The sequence below is a fragment of the Pieris napi genome, chromosome 12, assembly GCF_905475465.1.
Source record: "Pieris napi chromosome 12, ilPieNapi1.2, whole genome shotgun sequence".
Taxonomy (NCBI): Eukaryota; Metazoa; Arthropoda; class Insecta; order Lepidoptera; family Pieridae; genus Pieris; species Pieris napi.
The window spans coordinates 9,460,075-9,478,005 of NC_062245.1; the positions used below are offsets into that span (position 1 = coordinate 9,460,075).

General features: G+C 33.2%; 1 protein-coding gene across 2 annotated transcripts; it reads left to right on the forward strand.

The window, feature by feature from the left end:
- The first annotated feature begins 3,518 nt into the window (after positions 1-3,518).
- On the forward strand, positions 3,519-17,428 carry LOC125054709 (protein HIRA homolog). Of its 2 annotated transcripts, none has more exons than XM_047656737.1 (20): positions 3,519-3,683; positions 3,797-3,970; positions 4,229-4,387; positions 4,803-4,960; positions 5,314-5,422; positions 5,784-5,944; positions 6,607-6,775; positions 7,219-7,313; positions 7,689-7,865; positions 8,637-8,785; positions 9,324-9,470; positions 10,261-10,462; positions 11,365-11,467; positions 12,005-12,124; positions 12,412-12,558; positions 13,234-13,327; positions 14,172-14,279; positions 15,115-15,239; positions 15,609-15,700; positions 16,066-17,428. In XM_047656737.1, the coding sequence occupies exons 1-20, from the start codon at positions 3,647-3,649 to the stop codon at positions 16,204-16,206; spliced, it is 2,667 nt and encodes an 888-aa protein (XP_047512693.1). In that variant the 5' UTR covers positions 3,519-3,646; the 3' UTR covers positions 16,207-17,428. The 2 variants fall into 2 exon arrangements, with proteins under 2 accessions (XP_047512693.1, XP_047512694.1); XM_047656738.1 differs by having other exon boundaries at positions 7,689-7,859.
- The last annotated feature ends 503 nt before the right edge of the window (positions 17,429-17,931 follow it).

Genomic DNA, 17,931 nt, shown 5'->3' on the forward strand with positions numbered 1-17,931 from the left:
TGTTACAACACAATGTACGCTCTATATAGTGATGCAGATAGCTATGCGCATTTTCAGTCTATAGATAGTTGACTATTGATAGTCATGAAAATACTTGATGTTTTCTCATTGTATTAGATGCTAGATTCACTAGATAATACGATTTTATTACGCCATTGATTTTGTGATAGAACTAGTGTGATGATTTCATTCAGAGAAATTCTAGTACCTGTGATCAGGTGACAGCGGTTAAATGTTGAGAAAATTTAATTGTTACAAAATAACACTAGAATATAAATTTGCCTATGATGAAAAAACTGAAAAGACACAGTACCGTTATCAAAATGTTATTATTTATAAAGGTGCTTCGTGTTTATTATATTATTTTCTTTTTTATTTAAAACTGTATTTGTAATTAAATCAAGGTAAAGATCTTGTCTTAAATTAGAAATGTTTGTGTTGATTTGCTCATTATATAAATTTTCGTATACAAAGATATTCATTGGTATCGTCCTATACCGTTGTATATCTGTAGTGATTTATTAAAAAGTAATGTTTGTTGACAGCACAAAGTGAATATTATTCAGTAAACAGTTTTCAATATATTTATAAGCATCACGTATTAAATACATAGATTTCGCTTTCACATAAAAAACACTTGTGTGGAGGGCGATGACCCCAAGAAGACTAATTGAGATTTTTCAAATTAATGTTCATGAATGTCTTAAAATCAATTAAACACGTGAGGCGCTCACGTTTTAGACATTGGCAAACCGAGGGGAATACGAAACCACACTACTATTGTATCCACTGATCCATGCATTAATACCGCATGTTTTGTAAACACCTGAATGTGAATATTACTGCAATTAACTGGTCATAGGGGTGACGATAAGGTGGTAGTGTTTGGTACTTTACAAATATCTATATATATATGATAAATGCTATCCTACATCCTAAGTACTACTAAAAATAAGCACTCTCCAAACGTAAATATAAAAAAAAATATTTTAGAATAACATTAATATTCTTTCTTGTCTATTGTGTGCTTTCGGCTGAGTCTACTATTTTTAAATACCTTACCCCAACAGGGTTACAATTATTATTGAATGTGAAAATTAATCTTTTAATGTCGCTTATTAGATGTAATTTTATGATACTATAAAGATTAATTATCTTAATAAGCTCTATAAATACAATAAATATACTTTGCTATACTAATTAAATGATAATAATTGTCTCACAATCTTCTATTAGGACTTAATTTATTGATGATGAATGGATGCAGTTATTAGAAATTATGTTATAAAGTATTAAATGAATATCAAGAGAAGCATCCCTGTGTATTTTAGTTAGTTTTGCTACATATCCTTTACAATATTAACCAAAAAAATAATTTTTAAACAATTCATGCTGAATCAAACTACAGTTAAACATAAACATTATTTTTATTTTTTTACAAATAGAAAATTATTTGTACACTATATTAAATGTCAGTTTTATAGTAATTACATATACTTAAATTTCTGGAACGCTTTGTAGAATTTATTTTTAAAAACACTACTAATAACATTGACAAATATTTAAAGTTGGTGTCACTAAACTTTAAAACTAAATAAATTTATTGAAGCGAACAAGACTTATTATTTATATTTTTAATATAACAATTTCAGTTATATTGATTGATAAACCAATAACTTTTTGTGTTGTTATTTAATATAAAACTGTCGCGTCGAGTTCGTTAGAAAGTACATTTAGTATTTTAGCTTACCGGCTGTGATATATCGGCAAGAATGTCCCGTGATATTGGCTCGGCAAACAGTGACGAACGCTCTGTTTGCTCTCCCATAATAGAGTCACCAGCACGCACAAGTGTCCCAGGAGAGTGAGAAACCGTGCTGGAATCAATGTTTCGGATCCTCTCATGCCGCTTTCAAGTTGTTTAAATTATTGCACGTACCATAATTCACTGAACCCTGACGATTAACAATACGCGAAAGTAAAATAGAATTTGGTACACAACCTTATTAATTAGGTAAGGACTATTACTAATTTTCTGTTAAAAAAATATAATGTTTAATGAGGTACTAAGAATACACTAATAAATCCAAATTAAAATTAATACAATATGACTAATTTTAACGTTACTTAATTTATATTCCTAAATCATAAGCTAAAGGAAAACTTATTAGTTATAGGCCAACCTAAAAGTTAAAAGTATCAACAAATATCTGTCAATGTCAATGTCACCGTAACGCAAAGGCTGTTTGTCGTTACTCAATAGTGAACTGAAAATAATTGTCAATGATATTTCTAATGTTGAATTGTTGATCATGATGTAGAGGGCCACCAGCTGATTAGCGATTATGAGTACGGCTTTCGTCGTTGTTGTTCGGCTTTTGACCTTCATGTATTCCTTGCATATGCCTTGGCAGAGGAAATTGAGTCCATCGGGTGTGGCCCAGAGCACTGCTCTCGAAGCTTCCAGCCTACGGGCTTCCCGAGAAATTATGCGACTGAATCTCCAGCTTTCTAGCTGATCGGAGCATCAGGATCGTCATCCACGGTGCATGTTTCGGTGCACCTTAAACAAGGCTGTCATATCCTCGACCCTGTTTATTCTGCATATCAATGATATGTTGCGACTTAGCAACATTTATTGCTACGCGGACGACAGCACTGGGGATACTTTTTAAACTGGCCGGGCAGGTATTTCTCGGGCTGTTGTTGATGAGTACCGGAACAAAATTGTGAAGAAGTCGAAACTCTTCTACGTGGAGTCTCGGACTGCGATAGATTAAGTCGTTTACATTAATCGTAGCATTTTCCGCTAAAATAAACTCCCTTCGTTGTTACTCCTCTCTTTGAAGACACTCTCCTTATAGCCTCAGCTAGCATCGCAATACTGGGCATTGACATATCGAATGACGTTCAGTTTTGCGGTAATTTGGAAGGGAAGGCTTCACTCCGGGCCACTACTTGCAACTCAATTAAGTGCAAATTCAGTAATACTGTTCTTACCTCTAGGCGGGAGATCCCCAGTGTCAATTCCTTCCGCTTAACCATATTCAACCAAGAGCGATTTGAATCGTCGACGGACAGTCACCTAACGTGCGGATTGATCCCTTGGCGTTGCGCAGCGATGTGGGGTCTCTCTGCATCATCTACCGCATTAACCATGAAGAGTGTTCAGAGGAGTTGTTCGGTCTAATACCAAGTAAAAATACAAGATCCAAGGCAAAATAAAAGATTCCATACGTATCACCTCGACGTCCGTTGTTCCACAACTGAGCGTTCTCCAAGGCAGTTTTTGCCGCGCACCACCGCTATGTGGAACCAGCTGTCCACTGAAGTATTTCCGAACCAATTTGACTTAGTGTCCTTTAAGAAAAGAGCATACCGATTCTTAAAGGGCAGGCAACGCACTTGCGAGCCTTTTGGCAATGTGAGTGTCCATGGGCTGCGGTATCACTTACCGTTTGTCTCCTATTACATAAAAAAAAAAAAAAGTTTTCAGTGTCAGCTGTCATTCGTTAAATGTGTATCTGTGTCGTGAATTCTTAGGCGATTCGCACTGTTTAGTGTTTACCTGAGAATTTGCGGCATTAATCTAGAACTTGATATATATAATATTAACCACCTTACTATAAAAATAAAACATATTTCAATGAAGCTTTTGAAACCTATTTGGGTCAATCATGATGGTACGAATTTTACACATTATTTATTTTATTAGAATTAATAACGTGTATATCGTCTTCTAAGTTTAGTGAACATTTTCTCGAATAAAAACTTATATTTTTAACATAAATTTCAGACAAACCAATATTTTCTGTGGATATTCATCCAGCGGGGAAGCGATTTGCCACAGGGGGTCAGGGTCTTGATTCAGGCCGGGTTGTCGTGTGGAACTTGAATTCAGTGTTGTTTGAAGAAGTAGAAGTGGATCCTAATGTTCCTAAAATGCTTTGTCAAATGGATAATCATTTAGGTTGGTTTCTAGAAAAGTATATAAGTATACCTTAAGAAAAAAGTTATGCAGAGATAAATCACTACCATATTCATGGTTTATTAGCTGATGATGATGAATGAAATGTAGATCCCAGAGAACTCAAATTCCTTTGGATTATATAGTCCAGACTTGTCATCTAATTGAACACTTTAATAAAATAGATGTTAATATGGTCTGATCTAAACTCCTCAGTGTATCATTTGATATGTGCAATAAATTATATGAAATTTTTTTCAGCTTGTGTTAACTGTGTACGATGGAGTAATGGCGGTAGATACTTAGCATCAGGTGGAGATGATAGACTTATCATGGTATGGGGACTCAGTGTTGCTGTAGGAGCTGGAAAGCATAAAGCAGAGACTTGGAGATGTTTAGCAACATTGAGAGGGCATGCAGGTGTGAAAATACAAATATTACAAACTACCTGAAACATTATTTTATGATATATATATATATTGTTACTATGCTATTTTTATAATTGTAAAACTCTATCCCAACTAGAATGTCATGAAACATTTTTGATGCTATGTCTATTGCTACAATACTTTGGACATTACAGTCATAATCTGTTAAAACTACATTGAAGGGACAACTCATACTGGAAGTTAAAAACTGATAGTCGTAACAGCTGATGACATAATTATTAAGTACCTAATACATAGACTTCAGCCGGGACCTTTGATTTTGGTCAATATAACCAATATGTTGTTCTAAACTATGTTGTCGTATATTGTCTGTATTTCTATATCCCAATTTCTTGTAAGACTTATTTATTTAAAGTGATACAATATATTATACATATATATTTCAGGTGATGTATTAGATCTGGCATGGTCACCATTAGACAAATGGCTTGCTAGTTGCAGTGTTGATAACACTATAATCATATGGAATGCTGAAAAATTTCCAGAAATGGTCTGTGTTCTAACTGGTCACACTGGACTTGTGAAAGGAGTTGCCTGGGACCCGGTAAGTTAAGAAATAAAATTCCTACATATTGTAAGACAAGCTGTTTATTAATATATTAACTTTAGGGTTTTATAAAAATCAAATATGTACTTTTATCTTACATTAGTGCAATTTTTTATTTTTTTACATGATTATTAAAGAATTATGGTTAGGTGAAAATGTATGCGATAACAAAATGCCTAAAATTGTTACGTATTATCATCCAAGAAATTGAGATAGTTTAAAGGGGAATTATTTTTAAATCTATTGCTGCTTAATTAGTTAATTTCTTACTTAATAATATACAAAATTATGAGCTATAGATTAGTCATAGTTTCTAGATTATATATTACTAAATGACACTTTTTGAGCAGGTGGGAAAATATTTGGCATCACAGTCAGATGACAAATCTCTGCGTGTTTGGAAAACAGTTGATTGGTCTCAAGAAACTTTAATTACAGAACCATTTGATGAGTGTGGAGGTAACTATTAAATAATTAGTTTTTTTATAACTATTTACATATGAACTTATTCATTGAAAAACACGAAAGAAATTCATTTTAGTAGTGTAATTTTGCTATTGCATATGTGTAAAAAAGCAGAAGGCTCACTTGTTGTTTTGTAAACTATTACAAAGAAGATTACAAAGAATTAGATATATTGAGATATAGATGGATTATAAGGCACAGATTTAAAAAATTAAAGGTTTCTAGAATATCATTTGTAATCTATTATTTCTCAATAGTTATTTCCGGGCTTTCTACACACTTATCAGGTTGAAGCACTTTTACAAACTGGGTGCTCCCACTACGTAAATTATGCAAAAGCTCATATGATTTACAGGTACAACTCATGTGCTTCGGCTATCATGGTCACCAGATGGTCAGTATGTGTTATCAGCACACGCTATGAATGGAGGTGGACCGACTGCTCAAGTGGTTGAGAGAGAGGGCTGGCGATGTGATAAGGACTTTGTTGGACACCGGAAAGCTGTTACATGTGCTGTAAGTTATTTTGTCTACTATTCAATACTATTCTATTAATATTAACACACATAAACACAATATTTTATAGTTAATGTACTGAAAAGAAAATATAATTACTTATACATACTATACAAGTCACCTTGTGAAATTCGTGGATGTCAGATAATAAACCGTTTTTTACTTTAACTTTTACTTTTCCTTTAACTTTAACTTTTCCTTAACCAGCTGCCTGATTTAAATCAAGAAGCATCATGTCGATATTACTTTTAGTATCTAAAAAATTGGTGGACTAACGAATACTAAGTGCATTTTTGCGAAATTTAGCTCATGCTTGAAAGCCTCGAGAAAGAAAGATTAACATACTCAAATATCCAATTTCAATTTCACAGCTGGTCAATCTGATAACCTCCTTTTTAAATTCGTTAAAATCAAAGTAAAATGGGCGGTCTTAATGCTAAACTAAACTTTGATCTTAGTTAGTGTTGGCCTAGCAACTTGAGTGCGCCTCTATCTGCGATCGAATCACATCCTTTCTCCTTTTCATGTGCATATTAACATCGTGAGGAAATCACTGTCATAGATCAAAAAATTGTAGAAGTAGGAAAATAAATTTTTCACGAAACAGTTAAAGATTTCGATTAAGAACTAGAGATTGAAGGTATTTTTTTTGTTCTTTTTAGCGTTTTAACAGCAATATATTCGTGAAAGAGGGCAAGAAGTGCTGTTGTGCGGCGGTGGGGTCACGTGATAGGGCTTTGTCAATTTGGCTCACGTCTCTAAAGCGGCCATTGGTCGTTGTTCACGATCTATTCACGGACAGTGTGCTCGATCTTTCCTGGAGTTCTGATGGTAAGTAATTAGTTCCGACTTCGAAGTAGCCTTTGCATTTGAAGAGGCTAATCAAATGCTAATCTTTTGCATTAAATCGATATTTGTAGTGCAATAAGAGCGATCTGTGGGTTGTCCCCACGGGAGTCGGTCCGAAGGAAGTTTTAGGATTATTCATATTGTGCCTTATTTTTCGTCTATCGAGCAACCCGCGCTTTTTCACAATAAAACCAGTATTTTTTGTTCATTACCATTTTCCGCCTAAATTAGGAATTATTTTTCACTTTTTAGTTTGATGTGCTTTAAAAGCGTGTTTTATAGTTTCTTTAAACTATATTTATTACCTATGGCTGATTGGTTTTTTAATTTGGAAAAGTTTTTATTGAATCACGAAACAATTACAATTACATTGGTTTCTTTGTAGACTATTTCTCTATAGAAAGTAATAAAGAAATATTTTTTAGGTTTAAATTTGCTGGCCTGCAGTTCCGATGGTACTGTCGCGTGCATACAGTTTACAAATAAGGAAATTGGTACCCCACTAACACTTGAAGAAAAGGTTTGTATGGGAAATATTTTACTAAATAATTATAATGATTAGAATAGTTATTTAAAATAAACGGACTTCTAATATATGAAACCTATTAGGAATTTTGATGAAACTTGGATTATTCCCTAAGTCTTTTTCTTTCTTTTTTGTTAACTGTTTTTATACATGCATCTTTGCCTATATATGTATAAATAATATAAATATGCATTTTGTATAATTGGTAGCTTTTATCACAATTCAATAAAATAAAAAAAAATAAAACAATGAGATTCATTAAATAATAGTTTAAAAATAAACTGTTTTTTAAATTAGTAAATAGCTGTAATTATGTTCAAATAAATATGAATTGATTATTTTGTAGTAAAAGAAAAACTAATATTTCAGAATTCCCTATATGAGAAAATCTACGGAAAATGCCCAGCGAATGAGTCTGGAGGTGACCTGTCTTCCAATCTTTTGGTTGAGTGTCCAGAAATTCTACTCGCTCGGGAGAAGCAAGAGGCCAAAAAGGAAACGCCTAAAGAGGAAACTACTCCTAAGAATGATAAATCACAGGTACAGGTAGAATTAAATTAACAAGAGATTTTAATGAAAATGTCAATGTTTTGACCCTCTATATGATTAATAGTATAATATAGTACTTTCTAAATTTACTTTTAGCGGGCCGTTCAAGTATTACGTAAGCAGATTAACTGCAATTTAACCCCCTCTTCCTCTTTTCAGCAAAAGTAAACAAAGCTCTCTTTTTCTTTTGTAAAACGTTACAGTGATAACTTTTAGGTATAAAGAGTCACTAGGTGGTTACGAAACGTTTTACTATACTTGGGTACAGAAAAACGTTACGGCGCGTACATGGGGGGGGGGTAATCACCAAAAATTGCGTGACGTAATACTTGAACGCTTCCTAATCACCAAATAAGAAAATCAAAGACCCCCCTGGTATAGGTGCGCGTGAGGCGAGCACTATATTAAAAATTTCTACACTAGGCAGTAGGAAGGAAAATAAACTTCTTAAGTCTTTAACACTTTTATTTGAAGTGAAACACACACACACACAACACAGCTTCCACGTTAATTTTGTTGTTTGTTATTATAGTTAATTTAATTAAAATAATGATAGTTAATTTCGCACTGACCGTTGGTTGCGTTGCGCGTGCCTGCAGGCTCCACCCACCGCGCCCGTGTCGTCACACATAGCGGTAAAATCACCGACACGGTGGAAAAAGGGAGTGGTATTATTCGCCACATATGTGCCTCGTTGTGTTTTTGGAGTAGATTATCTTCGTCTGTGCCCATCCGGTAATAATAATTGTGTGGTTTAATCTGTTTTAGCAAAAACCAATATACACGCCTTCTCCGATGTCCACCCAATCGAGTCCGGCGCCTCTACGTCCAATGGACCGGCAGATAGAGACGCGCACATCGGATGGCAAAAGACGCATCACACCTGTCTTCATCCCCCTCACACACGCGGACGCCAAGTGAGTTAGAGCGAGATAGATTTATATGATTATATTTTATACAGTATTCTTGATAACGATAACTAAAAAGTAAATTAATTGTTTATTATAATAATAATAATGAAGCTTTTTATCTCTGTATAATAGAGTATTTACAATGTTAGGTCTTAGTATGAAATTATATTTAGCACCCCCACTTTAGGTTCCCCCACTCTTCTCCATTCGCTTTCATTGCGCGTTATGGTCGTACTTTATTACGCATTTCGTAACGTGGACAGCATTCTCTTTCTCTTATAATTTGCCCAGTCCACTTGCATTACAGCTTTTTAATAGTTGATTCTCTTCTTAATTGTTAACCGACTTAAAAAAGCCGGAGTGGGTGGTTATCAATTCTACGTGTAATTTTTGAATTTGCTTTTGACAAACTTTTTATAGCTGTCAAATTTACATGTAACCACGTAACGTATTTGGCCGTATAGTTTGTAAGAATGCTACGATTGATTAAGGTAGTCCACCTTATTAAAATAACCAAATTTAATTCCTATTTTGCACATTCCAGTGAGTCACTTGGTTCAATACCTGGTGGAAATGAAAACTGCTTCAGTACATCGTCGCAAAGCAAGTCACGCATCATAGTAGAGAGAAGAGATGACATCATCATACATCCAAATGTCAGTAACCACGCACTCAGCAGAAGTAATGATAAGTATGTATTGATTTTTTGAAGTTATGCTTCATTTGGCGCGTTAGAGACTAATGATGCGCGCGCACACCGTCACAAAAAACCGACACCCTGAAGTTAGCTATAGTCAACATTGTAGTGTTTTTGAAGTTATACTTCTTTTGGCGCGTTAGGGACTAATGATGCGCGCGCACACCGTCACAAAAAACCGACACCCTGAAGTTAGCTATAGTCAACATTGTAGTGTTTTTGAAGTTATACTTCTTTTGGCGCGTTAGGGACTAATGATGCGCGCGTACACCGTCACAAAAAAACCGACACCCTGAAGTTAGCTATAGTCAACATTTTAGTGTTTTTGAAGTTATACTTCTTTTGGCGCGTTAGGGACTAATAATGAGAGATAAAAATAAAAATGTGAGTTCTATACATATACCAATGGCGCAACAACCTACAATCTGCAATTTGGTCTGGCCTCAGACTTATCTGTTACCTATTATTTCATAGGCAAGTAGGTGATCAACCTTCCGTGCCTGACACACGCCTTTGAATTGTGGGTCTACGTTTCTTTACGATGTTTTCTTTACCGTACGAGAATTTAAATGCGCATAGAGAGTAAGTCCATTGGTGCCCAGCCGGAGATCGAAGGTGCGACCCCATAGATGAGAATTGAAACGTCTAAGCCAACACTGCTCTGTAGGAGTTCTATAGGCACTAATAGATAATCTGCAATAGTTAATTTTGTATCCTTAGTTTATTTATAATATTAAAAACAAGTTAGCTACGCTTGAACTTTCAATATTCGAATGCTTTCTAGCGGATTAGACCAACGTCTCCGAAAGCGTACAACATCGACCCTCCCAGGACCCAAAGCTGAAGATCTCCAAGCCAAGAGATCGTGCACATCTCCAACGGAGCAGGTTTCGTCCCGCGGGGTATACTTGGGACCGTCCCTGCCCGTCCCAGCTTTGGGGACGGCTGGGCCAATTGTGAGAGCCGCTGGGTTGTTGAGATTACAAGTAAGTTATTTATATCATAGGTATTAGAGACATATAGTATGAAATATACTATATGCATATATTTTTTCTAATGTTTTGGTATTTTATACATATTTGCTTTGTATTGAATGTTATGCGTATTCTAATATAGTTCTAATGTGTATTAATGGGCTTCAAAAAATATTATCACTATATATATAAAGAAAAGATGCATTAATAGTAATATATTCAAATTTCGGTAAACACAGTTTTTATTTATGAAAGTAATCAGGGAATAATTTGATTTATTTATTGACACTTCGTTACCTAAACATAAACATAAAAAAGCAGGTCCCATAAGTTTTTACGCAATAGGCGGCCTTATCGCGTACAAACGATTACTTCCAGGCAACCTTAGTATGGAAAAAAGGGTAACTACTGAGGGTTAAGACCCTTTCTTACATGAAGTCCATAGATAATAATTAAAAATTATATGTAACACTACAATATACAAACTTAAATCTAAAAAATAATAATAAAAAGCTAATCTTAGGTTTTATCACAATTAATATAATATATAAGTAGCTAATTATGAGGCAGTATTTTTGTGTATGGATATGTATATATGTATTAGGAAATTTCTTAATGTATGTATATGTTTGTACAAAATATATGTATAAAATAAGGTCCCGCACCACAAGAGACGAGGGGGATATTGGGAAATTTATATAAAAAAATAAAAATAAAATGTACGAGGCAGAATAGATGATGATCACATGCTCAAAAAGAAGATTTAGTATTAAGACTTGAAAAACCTGTTGTTTTTGATTAGCTATGTTTTGTATCTGTAGTTTCTACTCTATGGCAGAGATACAGATTTGTCAAAAAACGTTTTAAGAAACGCTTAAAACATAAATGAACGACTAATTACTATTTGATTACAGGTGGTGAATAAAGCATACAACACTCCGTATGGCAAATTGTCTCGGCTTGAGTTGATACCAAACAATACTGCATCAAATGATCCGGTTTGGGATGCTTGTTTAGGTAAGGCATTTTTTTCATAAAATTGGCGTTATAATCTAAATGAATTTCAAATTGCACCCATTTCTTATTAAGTAAAACAGTCTTGCGACCCCATCCATCACTGTAAAATTATAACTTATTTTTATAACATTACATTAATAGTCATTTCAATTAAATACTTAAATTGAGTATTCATTAATGATATAAAATAATTTCTCGTTTAGAAGTAACATTTTTTGTTTAGAAATAAATTTTTCGAACGAATATCTTTCTTAATTGAATAATATATGTATGTAATTATTTTGAATTATCCAGTATATTTCTCTGTCAAAAGGAAAGTGTATAAATTATATATACAATAAAACATTAGTAAGTCATACTTTAAACACATACACATACACACCACTATTAAGATTATATTTCAATATTTAAGCAAAGCATTTCTTTTTTAAATTTTATTTAGAATTGTATTTTTATGTTAGATGTTGGCTATATTTTATATTATGATAAAAATAAGGAAGTAATAATATCCTGACTCCTGTTTTTTTTATATTACAGGTTCACCCGTATCGTGTATATCGTGCGACGCCCGTTGGCTGTGCGTATCTTGTACGGATGGATCGTTACACGTGTGGCGAAACGCCAAACCGAAGCCCTACAGGGCTTTGCCCCCACTCGGTAAATACTATTATTAAGCTTTATGTACTACATGTACTATGGACTTTTAGTTTCATTTTAATGGGGAAACAAACACTAAATATTGAAATAATAGATTTTCCATACAATTTTTACTGTTTAGGTATTTAGTTCCAAATTCGCCCTCAGGCCAAGTTTTAAAACCAAAAATGTGTTGTTACTATTATGACAGATATGGTTTTCTGTTCGTTTATCCAAGTGTTGTTTCCATAGTAATTTTTTTGCAACAATATCACTAGGGTTCTCTGCTATTTTGAATATTGTTCCAGCTTTACCATCACCGGCGCACAAATTGTCCCTAAACGGGGATACCCTATCAGTGGTGACGTCATCAGCGGAATTGACCATGTGGGACCTTAATAATGCAACCTGTTCTCTTCGGTCGCTGTCTTTCAGGAATTTACTTTCAAATAACGGTATGGATTTTATTATAATTAACGAATTTAAAAGTATTATTAAAGTTTCCTAAATACTAAAAATGTCTTAAGCGAAGTTGTTTGGTGTATACATACATACATATATAAGCAATATATGTATATGGAATATAATTTATTGGTTAATGCATGACTACACTAAAAAATACCAAGTTAGCGCCGGTAGATGGCGTTAATATGAGTAATCATAACATTTGTTATTTGACATGTCTGAAATAGCGTTGAATATTAGTAATGTATGTGTGTCACGCTGCTGTGGTGAAGGTCCCTCCCGAACCCGTTGCGGCACGTTACAGCACTGCTTTCATCTCTGATCTTCAGCTTAGTGAATGGCGTCAAGTGTTGCGATACCTTATCTATCTGTAGGTCGCGACTCCTCTATTTTCCTGGTTATTATAAGCTTTTCAAGGCATGAGGTTTCCAATGCTGCCGAAATATTGCATTACGAAATGCTTAAAAGACTCTCGGTGACATGCAGTTCCTTGAAAATTGAGATATTGCTTTTATGCTGTCCAAGGAATATGCAGCATACCACACCACATTTCGAAAGCGATCTATCATATTTATGGTACATGATTCGTCGTCGTGACATCGTCAAGACAAGTGTTTTATGATTGTAATTCTCATTTCACAAACGTACATTTGATTATTTTCCAGCTACCGTCACAAATTGTACGTTGGTGGACGGAAATCCCATGATATCATTGAATACTGGCAAAAGTTATATTTACTGCAAGAAATTGTGGGCGTGGTGAGTAGACTTTTCAGTTTGCTTTTTTATTTGAATGATTATAACCATAACTGTTAAATTTTTGCAATTATTTATGATTTTCATTGCAGCTCTAATGTAACTAGTTTAAGTAAATAAATCTTTTATTTGCGACGAAAGTGGTAGATTCAGATTCATTGTTATAAAAAAGCCACAAATCTAATATATATAAAATTCTCAATGTTCGTTCCCATACTCCTCCGAAACGGCTCCACCGATTCTTATGAATTTTTTATGCATATTTAGTAAGTCTGAGAATCGGACAACATCTATTTTTATTTTTTAGATATTTTCTTTTGTTTTTATTTTTTATGACACAGCACACAAAAATACACACAACCCGTAATTGTCACCCCTCTACCACCAACCCCTATTTTTTATTAAAGCAGATAGTTATTTTTATTGAACTAAAATTTTTTTCCTAGAAATTATATATACAAACATCGTTTTGCCGGATCAGCGAGTAGAAATATAAAAATAGGCATCCCAATTTGATGTTAATAAGAACAGTTAAGATATTTATAATTGTTATCAGAACTTATGATCTAAAAACTCTCTCATAAAGGCACCTTTCTTTTAAAACTCGAATCACGTTCCTTTTGAAAGCATTACACGGCAGTGTTGTATATTTTCTGAAAAAGAGATTAAATTGTTTGATTGTGTATACATATATGTATATATTACATCGTGGTGCCACATTTTCTATTAATGTTTAAATAAAACCGTCAAAATAATTCCCAATGATTTCTCTTCTGATTTAAATTACTTTGTTACGGATTATAATTTGTGACGTTCAAATGAGTTAATTGTAATAAAATATTTCCAGGGTGTTATGGACAGATGGGGGTGATCCGGTGAGACGTGCGGGAGGTGGAGCCGGAAGTAGCAGAAGACCACGAGTTTCCTCTCAATTGCAACATTCTGCAACACAAGGGTAAGTATAAAAAGCAAAATCGCGTATATAAAAAAAAAAATTGGTTGTTTGTAAAGTAGGTTTACGATCGAGATGTTTATGTGATAACGTCTTATTGGTGATATAAGTTTTTGGGAAGTAAGGAATTAATGAACAATTTTTTCAAATTTTAAATTACATCTATCGTTTTATTCACACTTTTGATGATAAATTTCGGGTGTAAAATGACAAGTTTACTTATTCGACTATGATATACATTTTTCTTCATACATTCACGGAATGACTGGCAGCGCTCGAGATGAGACGGGAGATCGGTCCGTCTCTCTCTCGTTATACCTGCGATCGCGCTCATGAGGTTTTGGTGTGACACAAGTTTCTGAACATGTCACCCGACTAAAACGATTTTAAAGACGTTATCACGTCAAAATGAAATACTACTTTCAATAACAATCACTGTTGTTATATATTTATGTGATGGTCTGAGTTAAATTAAACCATACTAGTTTAATTTATATACAATATATCATAAACACACAATATGTTTTTATTTGTTTTTTACCTGATTTCGTAAGACAACTGTAAGAATAGGCTAGTATTAATAATATAATTATAATTCCCGTTTTAAACAGATTACTCTTAATAATAATTTATTTTTATATCGTAAATTAGATTATTTAGTTTTAGTTGTAAGATTTCAGTACTAAACTAAAATCGTCTAAAACGTATTAGATTTAGGTAAACTTCAAGATATTTTCTTTCTGCCATTTGAGGGGAGAAAGATAATGATTTTATTTTATTTTACGGTGATACTTAATATACGTTTAAGTCATAAAATAGTAATCACGATTTGTTTCAGCAAATACAACGCGTGCGCTGCTCGTAGCTGGTTAGAGTCACAGGTGTCTGTGTGTTTGCATCTTCGTTTGGCGAGGGACTATCGCCATTGGATCAACGCACTGTTTACGCATCTCATAGCTCATGGTAAACTATTTTCTAGAATGTTCTATATCCTTCGCTGTAATGGCAATACCGGATAGAATTGAAGAATTGTTATAATATTTCGTTTTTGTTTTTATGCCGCAAGTTTTACGTAGATAAATATTAATTATGGATTTAAAATCTTTTCATTCTTATTTACGAAACATTAAATAAAATCAATAATATTACAAAAACATACTTTGTTGATCACTTCCAATAAGTTTTACAAATTTTTAAATTTATAGCATTGAACCAAATTATATAAAATTACAAATGGCGTCTTCTTAGTTACGTAAAGTACGTACTATGAGGACGTACTGTACGTACCTAACTTTTATAGAGTTACGTATGAGACACACTATGATGTTTCAGGCACTGAAGATCAACTTAGAACCATTTTAGATGATCTTTTGGGACCTAGTCATTGTATTTCGCAGCCTTCCAAGTGGGAATCTAATATATTGGTTTGTATCCAATTATAATTTTTAGTGTTATCTATCTATCTATCTATAACTACATAGTTGATCGTTTTTTGAGTTTTTGTAACTGTAATAAATAAATAGTACTTGTTTAATTCATAACTCGACGCATTTCTGTTACGATTTGATAGGGGTCTATTTGGAGATAATTTTAATCCACATATTATACAGTTTGCATAAGTTCTTTTATCTTTTTTTAAGAATAAATGTAAAATAAATAAATAATTTTTTTTAAATTAATTTTAAAAAAGTATTTAAATCTCATTTTAACGTCAAATCAAAGTCAAGTATAATTTTACGAAGTTTTTGAAAGCAATGACAACATATTAAGTTTTTTATCACTTTTTCAGGGAATCAAAAAGCATGAGTTATTAGAAGAATTATTAGCACTTCTCGTGAGGCAACTGCGCTGGCAGAGGCTGTACACGGAATACGCGGATCAGTTGAACGAACTCAAACACAAAACACCTTTACTCAATGGACACACGTAACATTGAGGGTAGACTGAAAAAAAAATAGCAATTAAAAAATCCCGTATTCCAAATTCACACTTCAAGGTGTATTTGTTGGTTCGTATCCTTAAAACTAAAGTTAACTTTTATGACGGGAATAAGTTTTTGAAAATACCTTCAATTTTTCATTTTCCATACGGTTGTGAATGAACTCCAGCGCTGCTTTGTTTAAATGAATTTTATGTGTGTTAGTTATGAATTACAGTGGTATTCAATGTCGTCTTACTATATCTAAGAACGTCGCAACTAAGCCACAACTTAATGGTAGAGTATAACTTTTAATGCATGACTTAATAGAACCCAATGTGCTGAAGCAAATGGTCCATTTTTTTTCTGGTTAATGAAGCTTCAACAATTTTGGGGGTTCAATACAATAATAAACTGTATTATCCAAAACAGTTATTACGTTCGAAATGGTAGTCATAATGCATATAAATTATATATTAAATTTAGATTACTTTTGAAATTTCTATCTTTGCTGTGATTTTAAATAAGAATATTTTAAGGCGTTTTATAAAAAGTTTCGATCTAATATTGAGGTTAAGTATTAGAGATTCGATTTCCTACTATTCATGCGAAAACAGAATCATTTTGTTAGATAAAGCATGCTTGAATGACGTGTAACTGAATAATTATATTGTAAGTCTCGGTACATAAAATGACTCCCGAGTAGAGGAAAAACGTATTTCTCAGTATCAAACGACTGTGGTCAATTTATTTGCTGGATATATACTATATCAGTTGCAATTGATGTTTTTTTTTGTGAAAATATATCGAATTTTCTTTATCGTTTACGATAAAAACGACTAGCATTATATAGAAACAGGTCGTAAGATAAACTAGTTTATAAATAAGTCGTGATGCCCCAATTAGGTTGTTCTTATTATTTGAAAGGTTGTGAAGTGTAAAATTGTTGTGTCATTCATAGAAATCGACGAAATTGTCTCGTAAATAATGTATTTTTTTTATTATTACAGATTCATTTACGTGCATATTAGATAAATCAATTAACTGGCATTTTTTTCTATGTAATAATTATCATCTTATTCAATGTTTTACACAATTATTGTTTATATAGTAATTTAAGTTAGAATTCGAAAATTTTTGTGGATTTGTTGAATATTGTAATCTCCAATAAATAATTTTATGGAGTATAAGTACTCTGTACAAAAGACTGTAAATACAATGATTTTTTTAGATATTTCTTTGTTTTATTTTTTCTAAACTTCATTTAACACAATGATTTAACACAAATGTAATAAAATAGGATCTCACTTACTTTTTGACGTGATAACGTCTTTAAAATCGTTTTAGTCGGGTGACATGTTCAGAAACTTGTGTCACACCAAAACCTCACGAGCGCGATCGCAGGTATAACGAGAGAGAGACGGACCGATCTCCCGTCTCATCTCGAGCGCTGCCAGTCATTCCGTGAAACTTGTCAAGCGGAATCCTCACGAGCGGAGGCTGGCATAGCGTTCGAGTGAGTGGAACGATCTTCCGTCTCGTTATCACGTAAACATCTCGATCGTAAACCTACTTTACAAACAACCAATATTTTTTTATAAGTAAATTTATTTACAATCGGTTCAGTATTTTAGTTTGCCCACTCTCTCCGGCTAAATTGAATATGTACGTAGAAGTAAAAAGAAAGACTTTAGGCTTTTGATTTACACAAATTGAAGATTAAAATTCCTTGCACTA